This window comes from Osmerus mordax, chromosome 19 (genome assembly GCF_038355195.1).
Source record: "Osmerus mordax isolate fOsmMor3 chromosome 19, fOsmMor3.pri, whole genome shotgun sequence".
In the NCBI taxonomy this organism is placed as follows: Eukaryota; Metazoa; Chordata; class Actinopteri; order Osmeriformes; family Osmeridae; genus Osmerus; species Osmerus mordax.
The window spans coordinates 388,346-412,353 of record NC_090068.1 but is presented as its reverse complement, the minus strand read 5'-3'; the positions used below and the strand labels follow the sequence as shown (position 1 = coordinate 412,353).

The 24,008-nt window shown below is 40.9% G+C and overlaps 1 protein-coding gene across 2 annotated transcripts; it reads left to right on the top strand.

The window, feature by feature from the left end:
• On the top strand, window positions 1-22,728 carry smfn (small fragment nuclease). 2 transcript variants are annotated; one of them, XM_067257024.1, is made up of 7 exons: window positions 1-541; window positions 1,032-1,115; window positions 1,202-1,279; window positions 5,043-5,154; window positions 5,357-5,465; window positions 6,232-6,285; window positions 22,235-22,728. In XM_067257024.1, the coding sequence occupies exons 1-7, from the start codon at window positions 236-238 to the stop codon at window positions 22,359-22,361; spliced, it is 870 nt and encodes a 289-aa protein (XP_067113125.1). In that variant the 5' UTR covers window positions 1-235; the 3' UTR covers window positions 22,362-22,728. The 2 variants fall into 2 exon arrangements, with proteins under 2 accessions (XP_067113125.1, XP_067113126.1); XM_067257025.1 differs by having other exon boundaries at window positions 37-331.
• Window positions 22,729-24,008: the final 1,280 nt, after the last annotated feature.

The window sequence follows — 24,008 nt, the reverse complement described above, 5'->3', positions numbered from 1 at the left end:
ACTGGGGCCGTTGCTTCAAGCCGAGGGGTGGGGGCTTGATTTTAACATTCGGCAGCCAGTCAGTGATTCAAAAATTGAATTTAATCGCTTACAATATGATAAAAACAATCGACACAGTAAACGTATTTATTCATCAGTCCTTCCCAATGTTTGTTTATTTATTGTTTTGTTTTACTAAATTAGCATGCATCATTTTACGACAGTTTGATCGCATGGGGACTGAGTCAGCACGCTTATGCGGACCCTGTTACAGACAGGGTGCACGGTTGGTCGTTTGGAACGTATGTTTAGTGTTGTGAACTTCTTTTCAACTAGACCCATCAGCATTCAAGTTAGTATTTTCTTACTTTGGAGCACAACACATTCGCAAAGAAACAGTGCGCGGTATTGCACAAATACCCCTGTTCGGAGAGCAGGTCTGACTTGGAAACAAACGAGATCCAGTTACTGTTTAAATAATATGTCCACAATTAGCAAGGGAATATCGTCTTCAAAATCTGACGCCGGGATGTCTCAAAGAATGGTCTGGGTGGATTTAGAGGTAAATTGTGAACATTAGTTGGGAAATTTGCTGCAGCCACTTGCCACACTGAAACAGTTCACCTTGCTAATTTAGCAGTAGCCTAGCTAACTGTTTGCCAGCCCATAAAATCAGTTTCCTTGCTGAATTTCCCGTCTGTGTCACTCTTGTTGCTCTGACTGAGAACGGTGGAGAACACTAAGACCGTGGAAATGGGAATGATGCACACGAATTTCAGTGTGAAATTCCGTTAGCATTTGCGTTCCTGTTCCTTTTGGAAGTAGATACTATTGATTCATTAAGTCATCAACCACGGTGTTTTCTGTTAATCTAATCCAAAAACCAAAACCATTGTGGCAAAACATCCAACACAATTTATTAAAACATGTGTTAAATGGCTGAGGTTTCACGAAGAATATAAATCTGCACTGGTATTCTTACATCCTATGCTTGTAAAATATGTTTTGGAATGTGATTGGATTCTAATCCCATGTCTCTTACCCAATTACAGATGACAGGTCTTGACATTGAGAGGGACCAGATTATTGAGATGGCATGCATCATTACAGACTCAGATTTGAAAATTTTGGCTGAGGTAAAACATCTGCATAATTGCCATAAGGTTGGTTACAGTTTTCACAGACATAAGGATGCATAAAAATGTTGCTCTTGTGATGACAGGGTCCTAATTTGATAATCAACCAATCAAGTGAGCTGCTGGACAGAATGTCAGATTGGTGTAAAGAGCACCATGGGCAGGTAAGGAAAAACTGCATCCTGCACAGTCAGATCTCAAGTTACACTTCTTTTTTTTCTGAAGGCAGTAACATTTATCATTGGCAAAGTATATTCCCAGACCATGTGGTCCTCAGGAGGTTTCCTGGCTCAAAATGAGGCGGAGGTGGTAACATCCTGATCATGTGTGCATGCCTTCAACTGGCTCAAGTGAACACTTTTTACAAGTAGCAATTATTGGTTCTAATATTTATGATAAAAGAAAATGACAATTATCACATTAAAGCATAAAAAAACGAAAGGTTGTATACACATTTCATAATCTGCAAAATGTGGCTCTGTTACAGAGTAGTTGAACATATCAAACCTCTTTAGAATCCTGTTAAATTTGCCTGAAAATGCCTAAACAGCATACCCAAAGTAAATTGAAAGCCGTTCTTGAACCATTTGGAGTACATGCATGATTGTGGTCTCTTTTGAAAGGTGACTCCGCAGGTCTTTCCCCTGTTGTCAGGACCCCTGTAAATCCTACTGGTGTTGAGTAATAGAAGCTTGAACACAGTGAAATTGAACGTTTTATTTCTGCCTGGATTTTGTTTTGAAAACCCATGCCTGAAGAGGCCTAGAGGTGGTGGGTATTAGCTGGAAGACAAAATTGGACCACAGCATGAAGCCTTACCTAATTCAAGTCAAAAGTCAAATATAATACCACAATATATTCATATTTGACACGTTTTTCTTAGAATACATCCAGGCGTTTTCTAAAAGGGCCTTATGGAGAATCCAAAAGGACCCTTGGTAACCAAGGTAAAATACTTAAGATAAAAAGGTATTATTTTTCATAATTGTTATCTCTAATGAAAGGTGGTACTTAGAACTATCATATAATATAGCTAAATCCCCCATTAGTATTGCTGAAACACAACTGAAGCATGAACACATTGGAGTGCTTTATCTGATTCGCCAGGATTCATGCAGAAAGAACTTTCCTTCTGTCAGCCAGGGGCAGGATGCACAGATATTGGGAGTCACCTGGTTGGCTTTAGAAGGCTATGGACAGGGCAGGAAGCCCCTTTTAGTTCAAATGAGGTGTCAATCAAAAGGTCAGAGTGCAGTGGCCATTTTGACAAGCTCTGGTAAATATTCGAACCAGAACCAGAGCTGTGACCAAATGAATGTGATTGAAAGGATGCTTCAGTCGGCAAATGTAAAATGATGCAACAAGAGATCATGGCTATTGATGGATGTAATACATTGTTTTGGACGAAATACTTTACATGATTAGATAGTTTTGATCTTTGGGAATGTAACCAAAAGGGAGTCAGGTGGCTGAGCGGTGAGGGAGTCAGGCTAGTAATCCGAAGGTTGCCAGTTCGATTCCCGGTCATGCAAACTGACGTTGTGTCCTTGGGCAAGGCACTTCACCCTACTTGCCTCGGGGGAATGTCCCTGTACTTACTGTAAGTCGCTCTGGATAAGAGCGTCTGCTAAATGACTAAATGTAAATGTAACCAGACCATTTTTGTTGAGATGTTTTGCATAACTGGACAACTCTGAGCCGTAATAGGTAAGAAGTCTGTTTTTTCTTTCACGTTGCTGACATGCTCGTGGGCGGACAAAGACGTTGGTTGTAAAAATGGTTTATATCAATAGAATCACAAGAATCATAGCTTTCCAACAATATATGGCATGTGTAGCAGTCAAAATTTTTATTTTGGTTTAGAAGATTTAGACAACTTAACAAGCTACAACCTGCCGGCGGCCCGTTGGATCACAATCTGGTTTTAAAGCCATTGTTTTCCCCTACACAGTTTCCAACCAGAGGCAGACCATTTTTGTCTCATATTTTTCATTTTATAAAACCTCTTCATGAAGTCCTTGTAGTCCAAGGCCTCCTGGTCTGGTCCATCGATGGCCACATTGCATCAAGTATCTCTATAAAAAGTAGGTCCATCTGTTGCACACAAGTGTCTTAACCTTCTTTCTTTTTTTAAACATTCATGCCTTAAGAAACTCTGTAGTATTCTGATACATACTGTACATTAATTGTGATAGTGTTCTCAATCATTCATTACAATCTTGAGTGCAGAAATATTGATGATCGGAAGATGTTAATGAACTAGGCGTCTTTAAATCAATGGACTAATGTTTTTCATTTTATGCTGCTAGCTAGCTAACCTTTAAAAAAAGCAAAGCTGAATACACTACACCAGGGGTACTCAATTAGAAACCCAAAAAGGTCCACTAACCAAATTTCCATTCAGTCCAGGGTCCAGAATAATTATGGTTTATTTTTCTGGCCCTTACCTCAGAGTTCTGGGGGTAATTTTGTTCAAAGTGTCCATGCTTTGCGTCATAGTGACCATAGCCGCGGGAACATAGGATATTTTATCAGGGGGGTGCTGCTGGGGGGGGGGTTCTTAATGTTGCGGGGTGGTAGGGATGGACTGGGAGTAAAAATAGGTCATGCACATTCTGTTTGATGTGATGCTAGTTCGTGAGAACGCTAGGATACTTAATGCGAGCGCGCGTAGCACGCAAGACAATTTTTTTTGCCTTTATTTGAGCACAAAAGTTTTTTGAGCTTTATGTAAAATGAACATAGCCGTTTTTCAATTGGTAAAACCTTGTCTAGTGAAGGTGATGTCATTTTGTCTCTTAATGTTTCAGCCCCACCCTTACGTTTCTTAGCCTGGTTTTCCATTGTTATTCTTCTCCCGGTGCTCCCGATGGCCAGTCCGCTACTGCGGGGCTGGGCTGTGCCGCGGTGGTGAATTTTCAAGTCATATCATTGGAAATTCTCGTGCTGTCAGGGGGCTACAGCACTCCCTAGTTCCCACGGCCATGATAGTGACGTTTCACATTAGCTACCACTATTGACAAGGGCAACCGTCTCATTAAACACATCGGTTTTGTGCGCCCCACCGGCAGCACAAATGCATACTTGTCTGAAATTAGGTATTTTTGGATTTGGATTTTCGCCGGGTTTAGAGCACGCCATGTTTTTCGCTAAGGAAGAAACATGTACTGTTAGCAAATTGATTAGCCTGCGTTGTTGCGAATGACACACACAACCTGACCCACAGAGGTTGCAACCAACTTTCAGTGAGTGAGTTGTCATGGTGATTACAGTTATTAAAGCTCCTGATTGGACCTTTGTATTGGACAAGTAAGATAGAAACCACATTTAGTTGGAACAAAAAGATGTGCCGGTTGAAATGGAAACGTTCCGTCAAAATGAATTAATTCCATAATAATATATCGGTTATAGGTCCGGGTCCGGATAGGGAACCGCCTGGGTCCGGACCCGGACCGCGGTCCGCCAATTAGTGACCCCTGCACTACACTGATGGGATGTAACGGAAACCTTTTTATGAAATCAGACTGGCTTGGATCCAAAAGACACAATATTCACCTGTATGAACTACCATTAAATATCAGGGCAGTTTTCGCAGCGCTTTTCCCGGTGCACTGTTCTTATTACGATACAGTTCCATCACATCGGCGTTGTGCTGAAATTGCAGTTATAAACGACAGAAATTCACTGATAGCACAATTGTTAGGAAATTGTGTTTTCCATGAAGACACCCGTCAGAGTTTTGTCGAGAGCTGGAGGCGGCACAGAATTTGACGAAGGCGACCGCCTCATAATTCTCAATGCAGGAAAAACTTTGGTCCTGTAAAAGGACTGTAATCAGAAGAGATAGAATCTCTTTATAACTAGACTCTCATGGAATTTGACCTATTGTGTGTTGCAGTTATTGCAGTGTGTTTCTGTCTCCCCCAGTCAGGGCTTACACAGGCTGTCAGGGACAGTAAGGTCTCCCTGCAGCAGGCAGAGTACGAGTTCCTCTCCTTCATCAGACAACACACCCCACCTGGCCATTGTCCCCTTGCTGGTAAAAAGTCCTTATCTCTCTTTCCTCCTCCAGTGTTCTTTCATTCTGTTTGTTTCTTTTTGAACTCAACAATGAATTTAAAAGCAAAGAAAAAAGACACTTGGTGGTTGTCAGAATTTAAACATCATTATTATAAAAATGCATTCATTTTGCAGACACTTTCTATTAACTATGAACAGTTTTGATGCTTCTCTCCACATAGGCAACTCTGTGCATGCTGACAAGAAGTTCTTGGATAAATACATGCCGCAGTTCATGCACCATCTACACTACAGAATAATTGACGTGAGCACCATCAAAGAGCTCTGCAGGTGTGTTTGTGTGTTTATTTCCCACTTTATAAAGACTCAATACCAGACTGGTTATTCTTTCTTACCACATATTCAATACAATAATAGTTGCCACCATTATTTTGTCCACTGGCAAGTTCAACTCTGGGCTCCCTGTAACAGAAGCTGTCAATCAAGGTCCCTGTGGGTGTGATCACGTTGAAAGTGACCAATCATAAGAGGGCTAGGTGCCTCACTTGGTTTCCGTCCCCAAATTGGGGGTCAGGTGGCTGAGCGGTGAGGGAATCGGGTTAGTAATCCGAAGGTTGCCAGTTCGATTCCCGGTCATGCAAACTGACGTTGTGTCCTTGGGCAAGGCACTTCACCCTGCTTGCCTCCGGGGAATGTCCCTGTATTCACTGTAAGTCGCTCTGGATAAGAGCGTCTGCTAAATGAATGTAAATGTAATTGCACAAGCTGTGTGACCTGTGAGAGGGCCAGTGTTCGCTAGACAGACTCTCGACTTTTTACTTTGTTGAGTTGCAGTTAATGTCTGTGCATGCAAAATAAAATAATTAGCTTTTAAGCATTTTTTATCGCGTTCACAACTTTCAACATATATATGCCATGATCATTGATTATCATTAAGGTTATGTCGTTAATCAACTTGTCAGTATCAGTGGCTCTGTTGGTCAAGGTTTTTTTTTACTGACAGTAGCAAACTTTCAATTAAGTTTTTTTCAGTGAACCCTAATCTATTGCAGCAGAGAGTTCTGTGTAGGATAACAATGTGTTTCTATGCTTAAAGACGGTGGTTTCCTGAAGAATACATGCTTGCACCACAGAAGAAAGCATCTCACAGGCAAGTCTGAAAACTATGATCAAAATGACATTGCATTTATTAATTAAACTGGTCCAAATGAGTGGAAAACTCATGTTGATGAACTGTACAACAGTGTTTTCCCACAAGATTTTGTGAGACTATGGGGGGTGAATCTCAGACCCTCTAGTGGTTCTGGGGACATGCACACCTGGAATACATTTAGTTGTATTATAAAGTTAAAAGCATCAATCTTTTTGGTCTTGTAAACAGTTTTGTGCTCTTAATAAATACTATTATGTATCAAACATATAGTCATATATAAATGACGATGACCTGATTCAAATGAATGGTCATTACCCGGCTTCCACAGAGCTTGATAACAACCCATTCATTTGAAACAGGTGTGCTGGAGCAGGGAAACATCTAAAACATGCAGGACAGCGGCTCTCGAGGACCAGGGTTGTCCACCCCTGGTCTAGTATCCCAACATATCAACATTTTATATTTGGCTGACAAGATTTTTCTCCAGTCAAAAGTATAAACAAACACACACCAGGGCTCCAGACTAACTTGTTGCCTTGGTTGCACTGGTGCGCCTAACTTTTTTATTTAGGTGCACCAGCACAAAATTTAGGTGCACCCAAATGTTTCCTTGCGTCGCCACAATTTAAAGGTCACCTTTTTAACACACTCCATATACATTCATATATATTATGTAAATGATCTTAAACAAGAATAAGGTGTAGGTAAATATATTTTTTATTTGAAGCGCAATCATACTGTATATATATAAAAAAAAATCTTTTAAGTGCTTCACTGAGCTACCAAACTAAAACATTTTAAGCAAAATAAAACATTTCAAAATAGAAAGTGCTACTGTTTAAAAGTGCTTCCCTGAACTACATTTCATGGCTCAAAGTCTAGCGGGTCCCACCTTGCTGTCGCATGCCCTTCAGATGGCCAACACCTGTAATTTGGCCTTCTTGCCCTATGGCCTTGGCTAAATCATCTTGCCACACTCTCGCTAGCATCAAAATCCTAGCTCCATGGGTTAGCTCCATGGCCCAGCTTCGTAACTCAGGGGTCCGCAATTCATTTTTACAAGGGGCCACATGAGAAACCTGAAATGTGTTGGAGGGCCTCATCAATTTGCTCACTATTCATTTTCTCCCATTGTAAAAAGCAATAAAGTATATATTTTGATTAGCTGCTACTGGTTATCAGAAGAATAAGGATATTCTGTAAATATGTATATAAATATTTTAGATTTTGGTGTAGGTCAAATAGGAAAGATTATAGAAGTAACTAGAGGGTTCAATTTCTGGGGAAAATGTAGGGTGTGCTTGCTTGCGTCGGTTGCACAGGGGTCCGTTTTTGAATGACATTTTTACAACTGATATTTCTGTATATTTTATATACAAATGCATACTTATTATTTATAAAGATTACATAGGTTTAAAAGCATTTTTTTTGTGCTGCTCATTTACAACTGAAAATACGAGTGAAGTGTAGAATTAAATATGATGTCTTCTCATTTCCCCTGCAAGAGGCAGCCTCATAGCTGAATCAAAACGAAGAAATTGGGCAGACCGGTGTAAAAAATGACCTAATATCTATGACTTAAACGTCCATGTAAGTTTTCCCTTCTCGTGATATTTTCAGGCATTTAGCCTACTCATATTGCATTCATTCATTAATAAAGAACCCCCTTTGAAGATTATTCTACGACGTTACCGGCAGTAGAAGATGGAATCGCGATTCAAACGGTACCATCTGCTAACTGAAAATATGCCCCCAAAAATGTAAATAAGCTTGACATTTATTTAGTGGAAAATCGCTCATTCATAAAAAGCTCACTGGTAGCGATCATTGTCAGTAACAACGCAAAATGCGATATAGCCCTGTGTGGAGAAGCTGCCCCGGTAAATTCTTCTACTACAGTACAGTACTAGACTACTGCTGTGTTCGTCTTGGTAGCGATTGCGTTGGTTGAATTGGATTTAACGTTCCGTTGTACGGTTTAGGCTGAAATTAATTATTTTCATGAACAGATTGACAAAGTTTAGGCTGTGGCAATGAAGTTCAGGTTAGTAGTCAGACAGTTTCACCTATTGAAAGACTTTTGATTTAAGTAAGGGGAGTGCCGAACATGTTCTGTCGCCGTTTGACTTCCTAAACAGCTGTGTATATGTGTGTCTCTCGTAGGCTACAGCGTTGCAGTGAGCAACACTGGTTTGAAACCACAGGGAATTATAATTTCACCAACAAATCGTTTACTTGTAATGTAATGTCATAATAAATCCTACAACGAAAATGTATTTGTGAGGAATGTTTATTTTAACGATTGAAAACAGATGCATCATAGACCACTGTAGTATGTGTTGCCCGGGCAACAGAGGCTAATGTCATGCTAATGCTTCAGTGAAATAGTAGACTACCGTTTCCGAAAGTAGGGCCTACTTCCTTAATAATATCAGCTAATATTGTACATTACATTTCACAATTGTGTTTCACATCACAAAGTAAAATGAGTAAATAGTCACCCTGGCCTCTTTGCTTGTGGCGTTTCTGCAGCTGCCTTGCAGTAAAGCTATAGTTAGCCTAGCTATCCCCCAAGTTAACAGATGTGAAACAAATGTTCTGCTACAGGTAGTCACGCGTGTTTTCGTGACGTTAGTGACGTAGTGACGTTAGTAACGTCAGTGACTGTGGCTAGCAAATTAGCCACCGTTAGCTTCACTTTTCACCACAAAAACGCAATTTCTACTTAAACCATGCAACGGAACGTAAATAAAAATACAACCAACGCAATCGCTACCAAGACGAACCTTTTGACACCGCCGTTGTGTATGTAGTCCAAATATTGACTGATCCTTAGGGGGGCGAAAATAAATAATAAATAAATAAATATATATGTGAGAGAACAAAGGTTGTGCTCTCGCCGAAGGCTTGAGCACACCCAATAATATATATGTGAGAGAACAAAGGTTGTGCCCTTGCCGAAGGCAAAGCACACCCAATAAACAGTATAAACAACAGTGTTTCATTTTGTTTGTAACCAGCTGTCTTGCTCTTGCTCTTGACGAAGGCGGTCGCATTTTTCTCTCCTCCCCTCCCTGACCTTCCCTGCTTGGCTGTGTCTTGTCTTGTCTTGTCTTGTCTCAAGATACTCTCTCATCATCACTCTCCGAAACTAGAAGCATGGAATTAATTAGCTGGTCTCTCAATGCTATTGACACCATCTTCTCGAAGAGAAGCTCGGGTTCGGGGGAACCCAACTGTCCGGACGGGACGTTCACAGCTGGCTACACGATGGACGCGTGGGAGAATTGGCGTGTTGTGTGTCTAGCAGCGCTTTCCGTGGAGGACATTGAAGACATCTTCATATTCGGAACCATGATTACAGGCTTTCTGCTGTTTGGAATAGGCGCTGGCTTTGTATATCGTAAAATCAAGGAAACGGCTGCAGCCGTCAAAATCCCCGTTAGGCTGCCCGATATGATTGATGCGGTGGGCAGAGTTGTTGGAGCTCAGTCTGTGAACTTACAACGCAGCATTGATTACAACAGGGATAAGTTTGCGGCTCTGCAAAGGAAGATGGAGGACTTGGAGACCTTCCTGAAGGGTGGACGCGAAAATTGAGTTGCGGCCACTCGTCAAAACAACTACCCCAATCTTATCCACTTTCGGCCTCGTAACCAGCAGAAGCCCTGGCCAAGGTCGTCGCTGGAAAACAACTCCCCTGGAGAGCGCTGAAGCGAGACTATCTTGCTCCTCCCTTCCCCCCCCCCCCCCCCACCGACATCTGTGGTTTGGTCTCTTCCCGGGTCATGACCAAGGATGTCTCCTGGCCAACACAATCTGCATAGGGAGAATCGGACTGATTGTGGCCTAGGTCGAGGGCGCCAACCCAGACCTACTCACACATTAACTTTCACCTACTACAGATATCACCACCCCCCCACCCCCATCCAACGCCTTCGCCTGCTTGTTTCCCCAGGGTGGCTGGCGGGTCTGTGTCCAGCGCCTACCATGGCTGCAGGTCCAGATGCTGCTTGTCTACCCCCCCACTCCCCGTTGCAAGTATCGTGGTTTTGTAAATGTGTTGTGCTTATGTGCTGAGGTTTTTGTCTGTTCCCACACTGTACTCCTCTAGGAACATTGTCTGGGTGTTGCCTTTTTCTCTCCTCCTCTCTCCTCATGTTATGCTGTAACTTTCTAGTTGGCGCCGAAATTGGCTGCCTTGGTAGGCTCTCCTACCAAAGTAAATTCCTTGTCTGTGCAAACTTTCATGGCGAATAAAAACCCATTCTGATTCTGATTAATCTTCACAAACACTGAAAAGTTGTTTTGCAGAATGTTAAAGATGTGGAATTGATCAACTTTATACAAAAAGCAATACATTTTTTCAGTTCATTTTGTTCTGTGAGAGAAATCCATTGGGCTTGAACAAGTGCATCGAAATCTGTCTGAATGTCTGAGGTGGATATGCGAAGGACAGCTGACAGGTAATGATCAGGGTCTGGGGAGTCAGGTGGCTGAGCGGTTAGGGAATCGGGCTAGTAATCTGAAGGTTGCCAGTTTGATTCCCGGCCGTGCAAAATGACGTTGTGTCCTTGGACAAGGCACTTCACCCTACTTGCCTCGGGGGAATGTCCCTGTACTTACTGTAAGTCGCTCTGGATAAGAGCGTCTGCTAAATGACTAAATGTAAATGTCTGCAGTTCAACTAGCAAACTATCAGCCAGCCCGCGCCCACTGAATCAGTCAAGTTCTTATTATGTCCGCGTTAGTTTTTTTTCTTCACAGCTTTCACTTTGACCTCAGTAAACAGATGCTTAGAAGTCCATGTCTTGTTAAAAGTTAATCAGTGGCAAAGTTTTTCATTTTCGAGGGCTAACCAACAGCTAACTCTCCTGTCGGTGAGGTTGCGCAAGCGCACATATGTAAATCGCCTGATCACTGTAGTCTTTCAGGACTACATATTTACCACCGCTCAACACATTTATTTATTTTAAATTTTTGATTTACCTCACGCGGGCCGGATTGAGACAGCCTGTGGCCGGTTATGGCCCGCGGGCCATACAATGCCCAGGTCTGCTAAACTGACTCTCTGGTGCTCAGGGGCCTGTACTACGAATCAAGATCAACATGCTCTGGATCACTTTCAGTTACCCGGCTACGCGAAGCTTAACAATCGCAATCACGATAAGTGGTATCACGACGGCGGTTATCAACTCTCTAACTCAACCCAGATCTTTCCAATCTAGAGACGTGCGCGTTCACATAAAGGGGCGGTGTTTGCACCGTATGTCCAATCGCAAACATGGACAAAACAAGAGCCGCACATTTCACGCAGGAGGAGCCGACAATAATCTTCCAAACTTTGTCTACTCCTCCTGCGTGAAATATTGTAATACAAACATATCAGGAATACAGACATATAATACAGACAAAAATCAACAAAGTCGCTGCTGCCAAGCTGGCAGAAAATAGCAGACGCTGTAAATGCGTAAGCTACATGACTTATTGATAGCTTGTGCCCCAGGCACAAGATGTGACCACAATTACACGTGTGCATTCCATAACGTTAAACTTTTGTTGCTGTATTATTTTAGTTGCAACCCTGGAAGTGGCAAACGATCGTGGGAGCAAATAAAAAATAAATATAAAACCATAATTCAAAACTGTAAGTAGCAGTAGGCAATACCTACTTGCACATATTTTAAGGCTAACAAGTACAAGGCTGAATTGCCTGAGTCAGTCCCTTTTGTAGGATATTGGTATAGCTACAAAGGGCCTATAGAACAATGAAATTGCTTGCAGCCAACAGGAAGAAAAATAAGGCATGAAAACTGGGGGGGGGCTCCTCCACAGGACTTCACTCCTGCTGAGGAGCTGGCCCTCTCCAGCCATCAGGGTCGCCCCATGATGGAAGGAGTGGAGGGTGCATTTCTTCAGACCCTGGTGGCAGCAGCTCGGAAACCCAAGCATATGTATGTTTCAAGTATGTGACTATCTATGTGGTCTATGTGACCATGTTCATTCAACAATTATTTATGAATATTGTAGGAGTGAAATGTATTACTGTTCTCTGCAGTGACAGGAAATACAGTGGTGTTGCTGCCACCACCCATTGTTGTCCCACTGTGCCATACAGAGGTAACAGTGAAACTAATAGTAATACGCCAGTATGTATGCCATATGTGGTTGCTGAATATTGATCAAATATGCCATTTAGTTTCTCAAGTGGAGGTCCTAGATGATCAGGAAACTGTGTCTGCCTGCTCAGAGAGCATTTTGGGGGTACACTTTTGAGTTTTATTTACCACTTGCAACACAGAGAGTGTGTGTGAACGTGTGGCTGTGATTGAAGTATCTGTAATGACTTGCTAATGGTGGTGGTCTGAACATGAGACACAAGTCCTTAAAGTGCTCATTTCAAATATGACTCAATTCATTAAATTGCGGTGTTAAAGGAACGTCTTCCTCCCCCTGAGCCTATAGGCCTCCACTTCAAGGCCAAGACAAAGACACAAATTATAAGCAATGAACCTTGAAACACAGTAGTCAAATGGACACCTTCAACTTTCTCCAAGTGTGCCTTGCAAAGGGACAATGTTCTTTGTTTCAGGTTGGAGCAGACAATGTGAGGGCCCTGTATAAAAGAACCCTGGAGCTCGATATAGAGTATAAGAGGCTCGATATAGAGTATAAGAGGCTCGATATAGAGTATAAGAGGCTCGATATACAGTATGAGGCTTTTAATTTAAAAAAACAAGGCTGGCTTTTCTGTGTTCCTAGGGAAGGGAGAACACATAAGGATGTATTTGTTAAACTTTTTTCGACGTTTTGGTCTTTTTATACCTTTTTGTGGCTTTTTTGTGGTGCATTTTGAGTCTTTTGTGGGGGTTTTCACCATTTCTTTCTTTCAATGTCCTATTTATTCTTTTTGATAAATGCTATAAAAGTGCATGAAACATCCAAATTCAATGAAAGTAGTGAAATGATGATTTATTTAACTTGTGAAGAGCATTGTATGGTACCATACACATTGTTCTTTTCGGTTTGAAATGTTGTGGTTGAAAGAAACACACATTTCTGATATGGAAATGATTAGAAAAAGGCACTAAGCAACCCAAGGACAACAGAATGGGTTAAGGGGAGATACCCCAGTGAATAGGGATAACATATCAACATGAAACCTCCCCAGTTGATAACTAATATTAGGTCAAATATTGTTTTCATTACTAGTTTCCTGTAAATGTATATTTAAATGAGCTAATGATGCATTAAGTTGTAAAATATGATATAATGTGCATACGTCTTCATGCAATGTTCTGATTTCCAGAACGGAAATCAGAACATTGCATGAAGACAGAATGAAAATCCTTGTTTCATTTTGTCAACATATTAGAGTCCAAAGTTGACTCTAATATGTTGGCAAAGAAGCTGGCAAAGATATGTAATTCCCTCTGCTGAGAATCTATATCTTTCATAAAGATACTCATGAGGGAATGCGAAAGGGTTTTGTCGGTCTCTAAATGTTCTGGCTCTTCTGAGCGCACCTCTCACTCTCCGCGCACTAAGCTCCACAGGATCTTCTATGAACGGTGACGGCATTATCCTCAAGAATGAGTTAGTGGGCGGGGCTTTTATACCGGTTGATCTCTGATCTCCAACTTAACCTGCTCCCGACCAGGTTAGCCGTTCAGCATGTGTTACCATGGCGATCTACCCCGGTAACAAGTGATCCTCCGTCGTAGTACAGAAAACTCTGGTTTGAACCTGAAGTTACCTCACTAACGCCAAATCTTGATTCGTAGTACAGGCCCCAGGTCGTAATTTCAATCACACAGCACGAAGCTACAGGAATATCTGGACCACAGCCAATCAGAGGCAAAGACCCGCCCCATCTCTGTCTCTGATTGGTTTAGACCACGATATGATCCAACCATGAGTGTCAGTTCCGTCTTAGGATAACAAACGCTTTGTTTGTGGAGAGACAGCGGATGCGAGGAGGTTAGATGCACCGGTGCGACCTAGGAAAAATTTTTGTCGCACCCTTACACATTTTGGTCGCATAGTGCGACCAATTTGGTCGCACTCTAGAGCCCTGCACACATTATAAACATTCAATGGTCTAATTAGATCCAGTTATACTGGCAAACATATAATGTTTCATTTATTGTCAGAACACGGTCCAAGTATTGCTAAAATGAGAGAGACATATAATTGTTTGGAAATTCTAGGCTATAGGGCTTACTTGATGTTAGCCTGTTGATGCTTAGCCTATTCAATTGAACAACTTTTGGAATGACAAGACACAGTGGATAATGTCAGAAATAATATCAAACTGGTTGAGAATGTGTATTTTGGTTTTATGTAGGCTATTGTATTACTGTAACATTGGGACTCCGGTTTCAAGTGTTGATGGCGGGTTACGCAAGAGCAGTAGCGCATGTAAAACGAGAGTTGCATTTGATAAATCAATAGGCGGCCTATCTACTACAGCTAGCCTGACAAATCATTTAGAATAGCGGATTAGAGCAGTGGTAAATAAAATACCAACAAGAATATTGCAGGGGATTTTGGCAAATTTCTTTGGGCCACTACCCACACGGTTAGCTGTGTTGCTCATTCCACGAATGCACGATCCTTAGAAGTTGTACCTCGTTGTAAAGGTGACTAATCAGGCTTTCCAATGATATAAAATACAATACCAATTGGTATTATTGAAGGGGAGGAATAATCGACCGAAATAACATTTCAGAACGTTTTTTGAGGAGTTTATAAACTATACATAAACTAAACACATTAAGTTTATTTATAAACTATATATTAAACTTTGTCTGAATAACAGAAGACTTGCATACGGGAGCCCTTGCAACATCTGCTTATAGTAAAGAGAATCGGAGCCTTGGAATGCAAGAAAAGAAATGGCCGAACGCGCACCTGGCAGCTATTTAAAGGAGTCATTAACTGATTTTATAGGGTATTTCACAAAGTTCCTTTAGGTCTCCAAATAGGGTATGTAACATTGGTTGGGCTGAAAAAGGCCTGGGTGCTGTTCTATGTGCCCTAATGCACCCTGAGAAACAACCCTGGAATTAAACGAGGTTTTCTCCCTTTTATGGTATGCTCATGAATATATAGATGAGCTGCGAGCTGATTGGTTGGTTTACAACGAGTGAAGCTGCGGAGCAAAGATGCAACACAGCCAACAGCACTCACTGAAACATCGAAGGTGGAGACTTGAAATAAAAACATACAAATTAATCTATTGTGTCTACAACACTGTTTTCAACAGATTGACTAGATATCATTTGAAAGGATAACGTTGGTTGTTTCCACATCTGTTGTCGAAGCAAACGGGATCGAATTAGGTGGGTAACATTACAGCTTAGCAACCAAACTATCGTGATTAGGGATGCACCGAATCCAGGATTCGGTTTTGGATTCGGCAGAATATTGGGCTTTGACGGGGTTCGTTTTCGGCCGAACCTTAGAATTTTTTTCCACTGAACCGAACCCTACCAGAGCCCGTCCACTCCCTATTAAGCCCCATTGTACCGAATTTGGTTGCAGTTCCACCAGAGTTCCACTGGGGGTGATCGCTGGCATGAGTGCAAAATGAATGGGAGTCTATGGAGCTAGACGGCTAAATTTGTCTGTTTCACCTGATTTTTGTTGAGGAATCTCTGATTTTATTGTAGTTTTTGCAAGTTCAACATGGATTATAGGTCGAAAGTTGAATGAACGAGAACTTATGTCCTTTCGATTTCTTACTTGGTGAGTCGTTGTTGCCCATAACACGCTAGCATTCTGCTAATGAATGCTGATTGTATGACGTCATTGACATTTTAAAAGGCTTTTTAGAACAAAAAAGCGACTTAAAAAACACCCAGCAGTGTGTACTTTCTTTGCCTCCCCTTTCAAATGCAACATTCAAATTACTAGACAAAAAATGATATCCTGAGAAGGGGTATAGCTCCATAGACCTCCATTCATTCTGCACTCACTGGTGAGCGCCCTCATATGAAACCAGAGTGGAACTGCAACCAGTTCAGAAGCTGGAAGTTTCCTGAGTGACAGTTCTCCCCATATTAGACATTCTCTGACCCTACACTTGCGCTACGCGCGCTACGCGGGTCGACGTAATGACGCCACAGTTGATTACGGGAAGGTGTTAACGTAGGTGGACCATTCAATGCAGTAAGCTGAGAGAAAGTGAAAATATAACTTGAGCAGAAAAAGTGTTGTTTGGCAGTCCTTTCAGTCAACAGAAGGCGATACAAGTAGAGCTACATGTTCAATTTACAAAGCCAATTTGTCTCGTGGTGGCAAGGACCCTAAACAATACACAACATCTCCGCTTTTAAAACATTTGCGTATGAAACATCCGAAAACAATTCAAGAAATCTAAAAGGCTAATATTTTGGATATTGATTGGATCTTGAAATAGGGTAAAAATAGGCATATGGTAATTGTCAAAATAGTTTTGCCCACTTGTCTTCCTGGCATAATGTTGCCTAGGCCTTTTTTTCTTTTTCAGTTAAACTAAAATAAAATGAATACTGTGGACGTTGTTTACATCATAAATGTGTTTACTGTGTTAATGGACTGATGATGTGAGTAGGATTCGGTATTTGGTTTCAGATTCGGCAGAATCTCAACCAGTTGATTCGGTATTCGGCCGAACCCCAAAATCTGGATTTGCTGCATCTCTAATCATGATTCAACTCAGCTTCAATTAGCTCTAGGCTAGCTATCTTGCTGAAAAATTGAATAAAAAAAAACCTGACAAAGATCTGGAAAAACATGCATCGTGAATTGTAGATTTACATGCATCGTGAATTGTAGATTTACATGACAACACAGAAATGAAATGAAACAGTTTTGTTTGGACATACATACATCCTACTCTCACTGCTGTAAAAAGTTAGTGTACTGTATACAAATAAACTTGGTATTAAAATGAACATGGCTTCAGTTTACCAAGTAATCAATATGCTAGGTAATGACAAACAGTGTTGTGAAAGTTCACTTTCTACATGAACTAGTTCAGTTCATAGTTCACAAATTTTAAAATTAACTAGTTCAGTGCATAGTTCATAATTCAAATTTTTTAACTAAGTTCACAGCTCCAAAAATGTCTTGCAATATGTTGCGAGCTATAATTGAAATCTCTCTCTCTGCAATACCGCTCTTGGCCTCTACGCAATTCGGTGCTCTCACACTTGCCAGGCATATGGCTGAAACGTTCAGACGCACCACGTTCAAAAACAACAGAACGGTTTAGATTTATGTTTCTGGCAGACAATGTTCCCAACCAGCTGCATTCAGGGTCCAGCTGAGCTAGGCGTGCATAGTCTTGTTCTCAACTACATTGAAGTTCCCTGTTATATGCTTTTGCCAAAAAAACTTGGCACATTTTTTTAAATTTATTTATTTTATTCCTGAGCCAAAATTCCCGTGGAAACTTTCCGCCCCTTTGCAACCCTACTAATAACTGTTAGCGACTACATCATACTACAGCTTGCGGATGTGATGAACATAATGAAATGAGGTCGGAAAAGCACCTCTTTTCAGCAACAGCTTCATAGCAAATCCTGCTTTACATTGTCCCAGGTTTTCAAAACTGTCCTCTGTGAAATGGTTCGAGCAAATGTGCAATTGAGGGTCGAACTGCACAGGGATCTTCTCATAGACAAATATCACAGCCACTCTGTGTCAACATTCCCTGTACAGCCTGGAACACTGCATTTATGACCATAGTCCATTTTTTATATCCTTCAAAAACGTTATTCTTTGTAATTCTGGGGAAGTACACAGAGCAGCGCGCAGCAAATTTTGGGGTGTGACAAAGGTACAAACCAGAGCCAAAAAAGGTGGAGCCCCTGGATTTTTTGAAACCGACCATTTTACAGCAGCAGTTTCAAATTGTGAGATTTGCATAGGGAAAAGGTGTCAATGGACTTTGATGTTCATTGTATGTCGATTTTACCCACCGAACTGTCGTTATTCAACTATGACAAGGTAAACTCGGTTTGCAGTGAGTGACTCCTTTAACAGTAAGCAGGAGTGAAATAGCCTCAAATTAGCTTTTCCCGGTGGGATTTAGAAAATGTTTAAATACTGGGTGATAAAACACACAACTAGGAAAAGTCAAGAAAGCAGGGTCGTGGAATTTGATCGAGTGCGAAGATACAATAAATGTTTCTCTTCACTGGGTCAAAATGGCGCTTCTAGTGTTAGTGACTGACCTAATTAAACAGAGGTCCAGCTGTGTCACAATTAGTGAAATGGATATCACCTGAGTGCAGTTGATGTGTGTCAAGTGATTGTAGTATAAGGACACCTGTGTCTGGGAGTTCCAGTCTTTGGTTCATCAGTATTCCTACTACAATTGCAACATGATAATAAAATGATAATTGAAAAGTATGTCAGGAGATGGCTACAAAAAGATTTCCAACTCATTGGACATCAGTTCAGTTCAGTTAAATCCATCATTGAGAAATGGAAGGAGTATGGCACTTGTTTAAATCTGCCCAGAGCTGGCAGTCCTCACAAACTGAGTGACCGGGCAAGCAGAAAACTGGTGAGGGTGGCCACCAAGACACCTACGACCACTCTGAAGGAGTTAAAAGCTTCAGTGGCTCAGATGGGAGAGACTGTACATACAACAACTGTTGCCTGGGTTCTTCACCAGTCAAAGCTGTATGGGAGAGTGGCAAAGAGAAAGCCACTGTTGAAAAAAAAAAAAAAGCTCTTTTTGGCCATCAGACTAGGCGCCATGTTTGGCGAACACCAACTCTGCACATCACCTCAAACACACCATCTCCACCGTGAAGCATGGTGGTGGCAGCATCATGCTCTGGGGATGCTTCTCAGCAGCAGGCCCTGGAAGGCTTGTAAAGGTAGAGGGGGGAGCATGAATACAGAAAAATATCACCAAATCCTGGAGGATAATCTGACTCTTCGTCTTGGGAGAAGATTTATCTTACAGCAAGACAACGACCCCAAGCATACAGCAAAAGCTACACAGAAATGGTTCCAAGACAACAAGGTGAATGTTCTGGAGTGGCCAAGTCAAAGCCCAGATCTCAATCCAATCTAGAATTTGTGGCTGCACTTGAAAAGAGCTGTTCATGCCCGTTCCCTGAGCAACCTGACAGAGCTTGAGCTGTTTTGCAAGGAAGAATTTAGAAAAATTGCAGTGTCCAGGAGCCTCATGTATAAACGGTACGTATGCACGAAAAGCTTGCATACACTGGTATTCATGCACACGGTGTGATGTATAAAAATTAACTTGACGTGAGAATGTGCGGGCTGTCACAGAAACTTTTGAGCAGACGTAAGAATGTGCGGACCGTCCGCAAAGTCTTGTCTGGCTCTGTAACGTGGCGAATTCGAACTGAAAAGTGCCAAAACTCACCAAAGATTACAAAATAAAGTTTCCACTACAGTTACTGTCATAAGTCTATGACGTTGACTATTCATAAAACATAAAAATAAAAGTTTGATAATTAATGTGGATGATCACATCAAAACCTAAACGGGAAATGCTACTGTTTAATCCGCCACCACTTAAGAACTTTTGTTAAACTTGTGTGTCAAACGAACAACAAAATCACTCAGGAAATGCATGTCACGCTAACCCTATAGCTGCCATGCTGTTACGATGCGCCACTACTCGTTTCTTAATTTCGAGTTTTACATCGGACCATTTCTTCTTAATTTCTGCCATGGTCCGGTTCTCCGAACCCACAGCATTTACGGCCCTATAATAATAATTGTATTTGTAATGCACTTTATATTTAGCTAAATCTCAAAGTGCTACAGGTTAAAAACAAAGGGCGCAAGTAGTGACAGTTTTCCAGGTGCACAGGACCTGGCGTATGACCGGTTTTATACATGTGAATATTTCTATGCGTAGGTACTTTTCAAGTTTTGTCCGTACGGCAACTTCTGGTATGAAAGCTGCGCAATCTTTTATACATGAGGCCCCTGATGTGCCAGCCTGATTGAGACATATCCACACAGACTCAGTGCTGTGATTGCAGCCAAAGGTGCATCTACTAAATACTAAATACCACCGCTCCTCATCTCCCTCCACTGGCTTCCCATCATGGCCCATATCAGATTCAAGACCCTGGTACTGACCTTCCGAGCAGTGAACGGGACTGCACCCGACTACATCAAGTCTCTCCTCCAGCCTTACACCCCCACCCGCCACCTATGGTCGTCTTCTGACAACCGTCTGGTGGTCCCACCTCTCAAGAGCGCCCGCTCCCAACCCAAGCTCTTCTCCTGTCTGGCTCCCCAATGGTGGAATCACCTCCCCACCTCCATCACAGACACTGACTGTCTCCCCACCTTCAAGAAAAGGCTTAAGACACACTTGTTCTGGGAGTACAACGATACTTAGGAATGATTTGCTGGACCTGATATTAGTTTCCTCCAGGAACACAATGACTCTTACTGAGGGACTTGTTGCTCTTGTTGGTTAGCTATAACTGATTTAACTTCTTGTACTCGCTGTGAATTATATTATTGTTGCTTGCTTTTTCTACAGGTACACTCTTGCACTTTTGAGGTTCATGTTGTTTAATTTTTAACTTGTTTAACCCTTGTGTTATCTTCGGGTCATTCTGACCCATCAGTCATTGTGACCCACCGTCGTATTGCGACAACTTTACTGCATACAAAAACAAAGTGAAGCATTTTCTTTTAACCGTTGGGCTGTCTCAGACCCCCCACATTGCGAAGGTTAAAAGAAAATTATTTGTATTTGTTTTTGTATTGGGTAAAATTGGGTAAACACAACGATGGTTCGTTATGAACCTTTAGGTCATGTGACCCGAAGGCAGCACAAGGGTTAACTACATGCTCTTATGGTTCTTCCCATTGGCACTTATTTGCTTTTCACAATTTATGCTTCATGTTTGGCTACTCGCAATGTTTTGGGGCTATCTCGTTGTTATGATCAGTGACCTATGCACTTTTGTAAAGCTCTCTCTTGGAAGTCGCTCTTGGTAAAAGCGTCTGCTAAATGTAAATGTAATGTATATGTAAATACTGACCAGAAGGGGGTGAATATTTATGCAATCACTTTAGATTATTACACTTGACAGTATTTTTTATGTATTGACAATTTTTTGTAAAAATCTGTTTTCACTTTCAAAGTTTTTTTGTGTGCAAATAAAAAAAGCTAAATATATTGACCATGATTTCATGTATAAAAGCAACAAAAGGGGAAAACATCCAAGGGGGGTGAATACTTTTTAAAGGCATTGTACATAGGTCTTTATTTGCACCCTGAATTTTGACGTGACATTTTCCTTGGCATAAGAAAAAACGGTTCTACTGCCCTTTTAAAGTTTAATTATTCTGTGCTGTGGGAATATTAACCCTTGTCCTGCCTTCGGGTCACATGACCCAAAGGTTCATAACGAACCATTGTTGTGTTTACCCAATTTTACCCATTACAAAAACAAATAAAATGCATTTTTTTTAACCTTCGCAATGTGGGGGGTCTGAGACAGCCCGACGGTTAAAAGAAAATGCTTCACTTTGTTTTTGTATGCGGTAAAGTTGTCACAATACCACGGTGGTTCGCAACGACTGATGGGTCAGAATGACCCAAAGAGAACACAAGGGTTAAGCTTAAACCGTTACTTCTGCCCTATGGGGCAGAGCTCAACGATATATAAAGGTGGTTATGGAGATAACTCCAGTTCGGGAGAATGTTTTGGGAGAATGAGCAGCCCTCATACACCTTTAATTTATTCTAGCCACAATAAAGACTTAGGTCTTAGGAAGGCTAATGTCTTGTGACCAAATTTGAAGTGGTGAATAAAGGTTAGGTTATAATATATGTAACCCATAAACATTAGTGCAAGTGCCATAAAGAATACAAATGTACACAGATTCCTAATTTATACAGAATCAGTTTGAGGCTTGAATGTTTTTGTTTTTTCTCCAGAGCACTGGATGACATTGAAGAAAGTATTAAGGAGCTGAAGTTCTACAGAGCAAATATTTTCAAAGCAAATATGGAAGAAAAACAGACCAAGATTGTGGAGAACGGGGACAATAACAAGAGTGCATAAAGGGTCCCACTCTGGAGTTGGAAAGGGAATATTGGGTGTAAATCTAACTTGCCCAATCTGTTGTTAGTTTGAACTTCTGTGCACAGGTTTTCAAGAGCAGTATTTATAAATTCCAATTAATACTTGTATGCTTTGTTCAGTAGTTTGTTTTGTTGTGAATGAAACAAGTCCCATTTCTTCCCCGTTATGCCCTGTTGAAAGATTCTCATCAATGCAACAATTTATTTGCAACTTATTTGAATAATTTGGACTAATCACTATTTACGGTTGAAGTAAGATTGGTGCCGAAATTATATCATTAAATAATTAAATAATTTAAGTGAAATGTTACCTTAAATAATTAAATAAAAACATAATTATTTGTGTCCATATTTGATCATTTATTTCAGTATGTATTTATTTCAACATTTATTTATTTCAGTATTTAATTATTTTTTGTCAGATTGAATAATTTCATGACACATTTCATGAAATTTGTTCTGTGAAATAATTATATCTGTCAAGTTCAGACATCAGTGGCAGTGGGTGGGTTTATTGTTTATTATTGTTTATTGTTGAAAGGATCTCCATTAGCTGCCACCAAAGTGGGATGAGCTCATCTTCCTGGGGTCCCAAGAAAATGTAACAATGATAATCTAAAAGCAGTAAACATTGTAGACATCATTATAAACATCATCAGAAATGATTCAGAATAAGTTATTACATTAATACAGTAAATATGTCCATTCCCTATTCACAATTTTAACCCTTGTGTTATTCGGGTCATTCTGACCCATCAGTCATTGTGACCCACCATCGTATTGCGACAACTTTACCGCATACAAAACAAAGTGAAGCATTTTCTTTTAACCGTTGGGCTGTCTCAGACCCCCCCCCCCCCACATTGCAAAGGTTAAAATAAAAATATTTGTATTTGTTTTTGTATTGGGTAAAATTTGGTAAACACAACGATGGTTCTTTATGAACCTTTGGGTCATGTGACCCGAAGGCAGCACAAGGGTTAAATAGTGCATTCTCAGATAGTACCTGAAAGAGACTTTGCTTTTCATTTGACGTATATTCAGTGGGCAATTATTGCTATGATTGATGGCCCGATAAATAACTGTTCTCTTTATAGCATTTGATTTTGGGCATGGTAGCATCATCTGGCCATATACAATCCATAGTTTACACGTTTGGTTTGACAAAATTCACCCAATAAGATATTCTTATATAACCAAATTGTTAGGTGTGACCAGGTTCATTCTCATTTGGTTATATAAGAATATCTTATTGGGTGAATTTTGTCAAACCAAACGTGTAAACCCAACCAGTCTCGATCAGTGGATAGCCTTCTTGGTAGAAAGTGACACTGGTAGTGGCGTATTTCTGATATAAAGTACAATAGTTATTCCTGTGGAGATTATGGAATAAAATAAAACATACATATTATAAAATCGACAATATTAACAAATGTACACATTTAAAAAGTTTTAATTTGACTTCAACGCTATTGCTGGCTAATCAACTCCGATGCAGATGGCTGCAGTGACTTTTTGCTGTCACCTACTCCTCACTCGTTTCCTAGTGAGTCCTAGTGCCCTGCCGGTAAATTAACAAACTGCATTCCTTGTGGAACAGTTAATGCTAAAATGTTCCAACATTTAT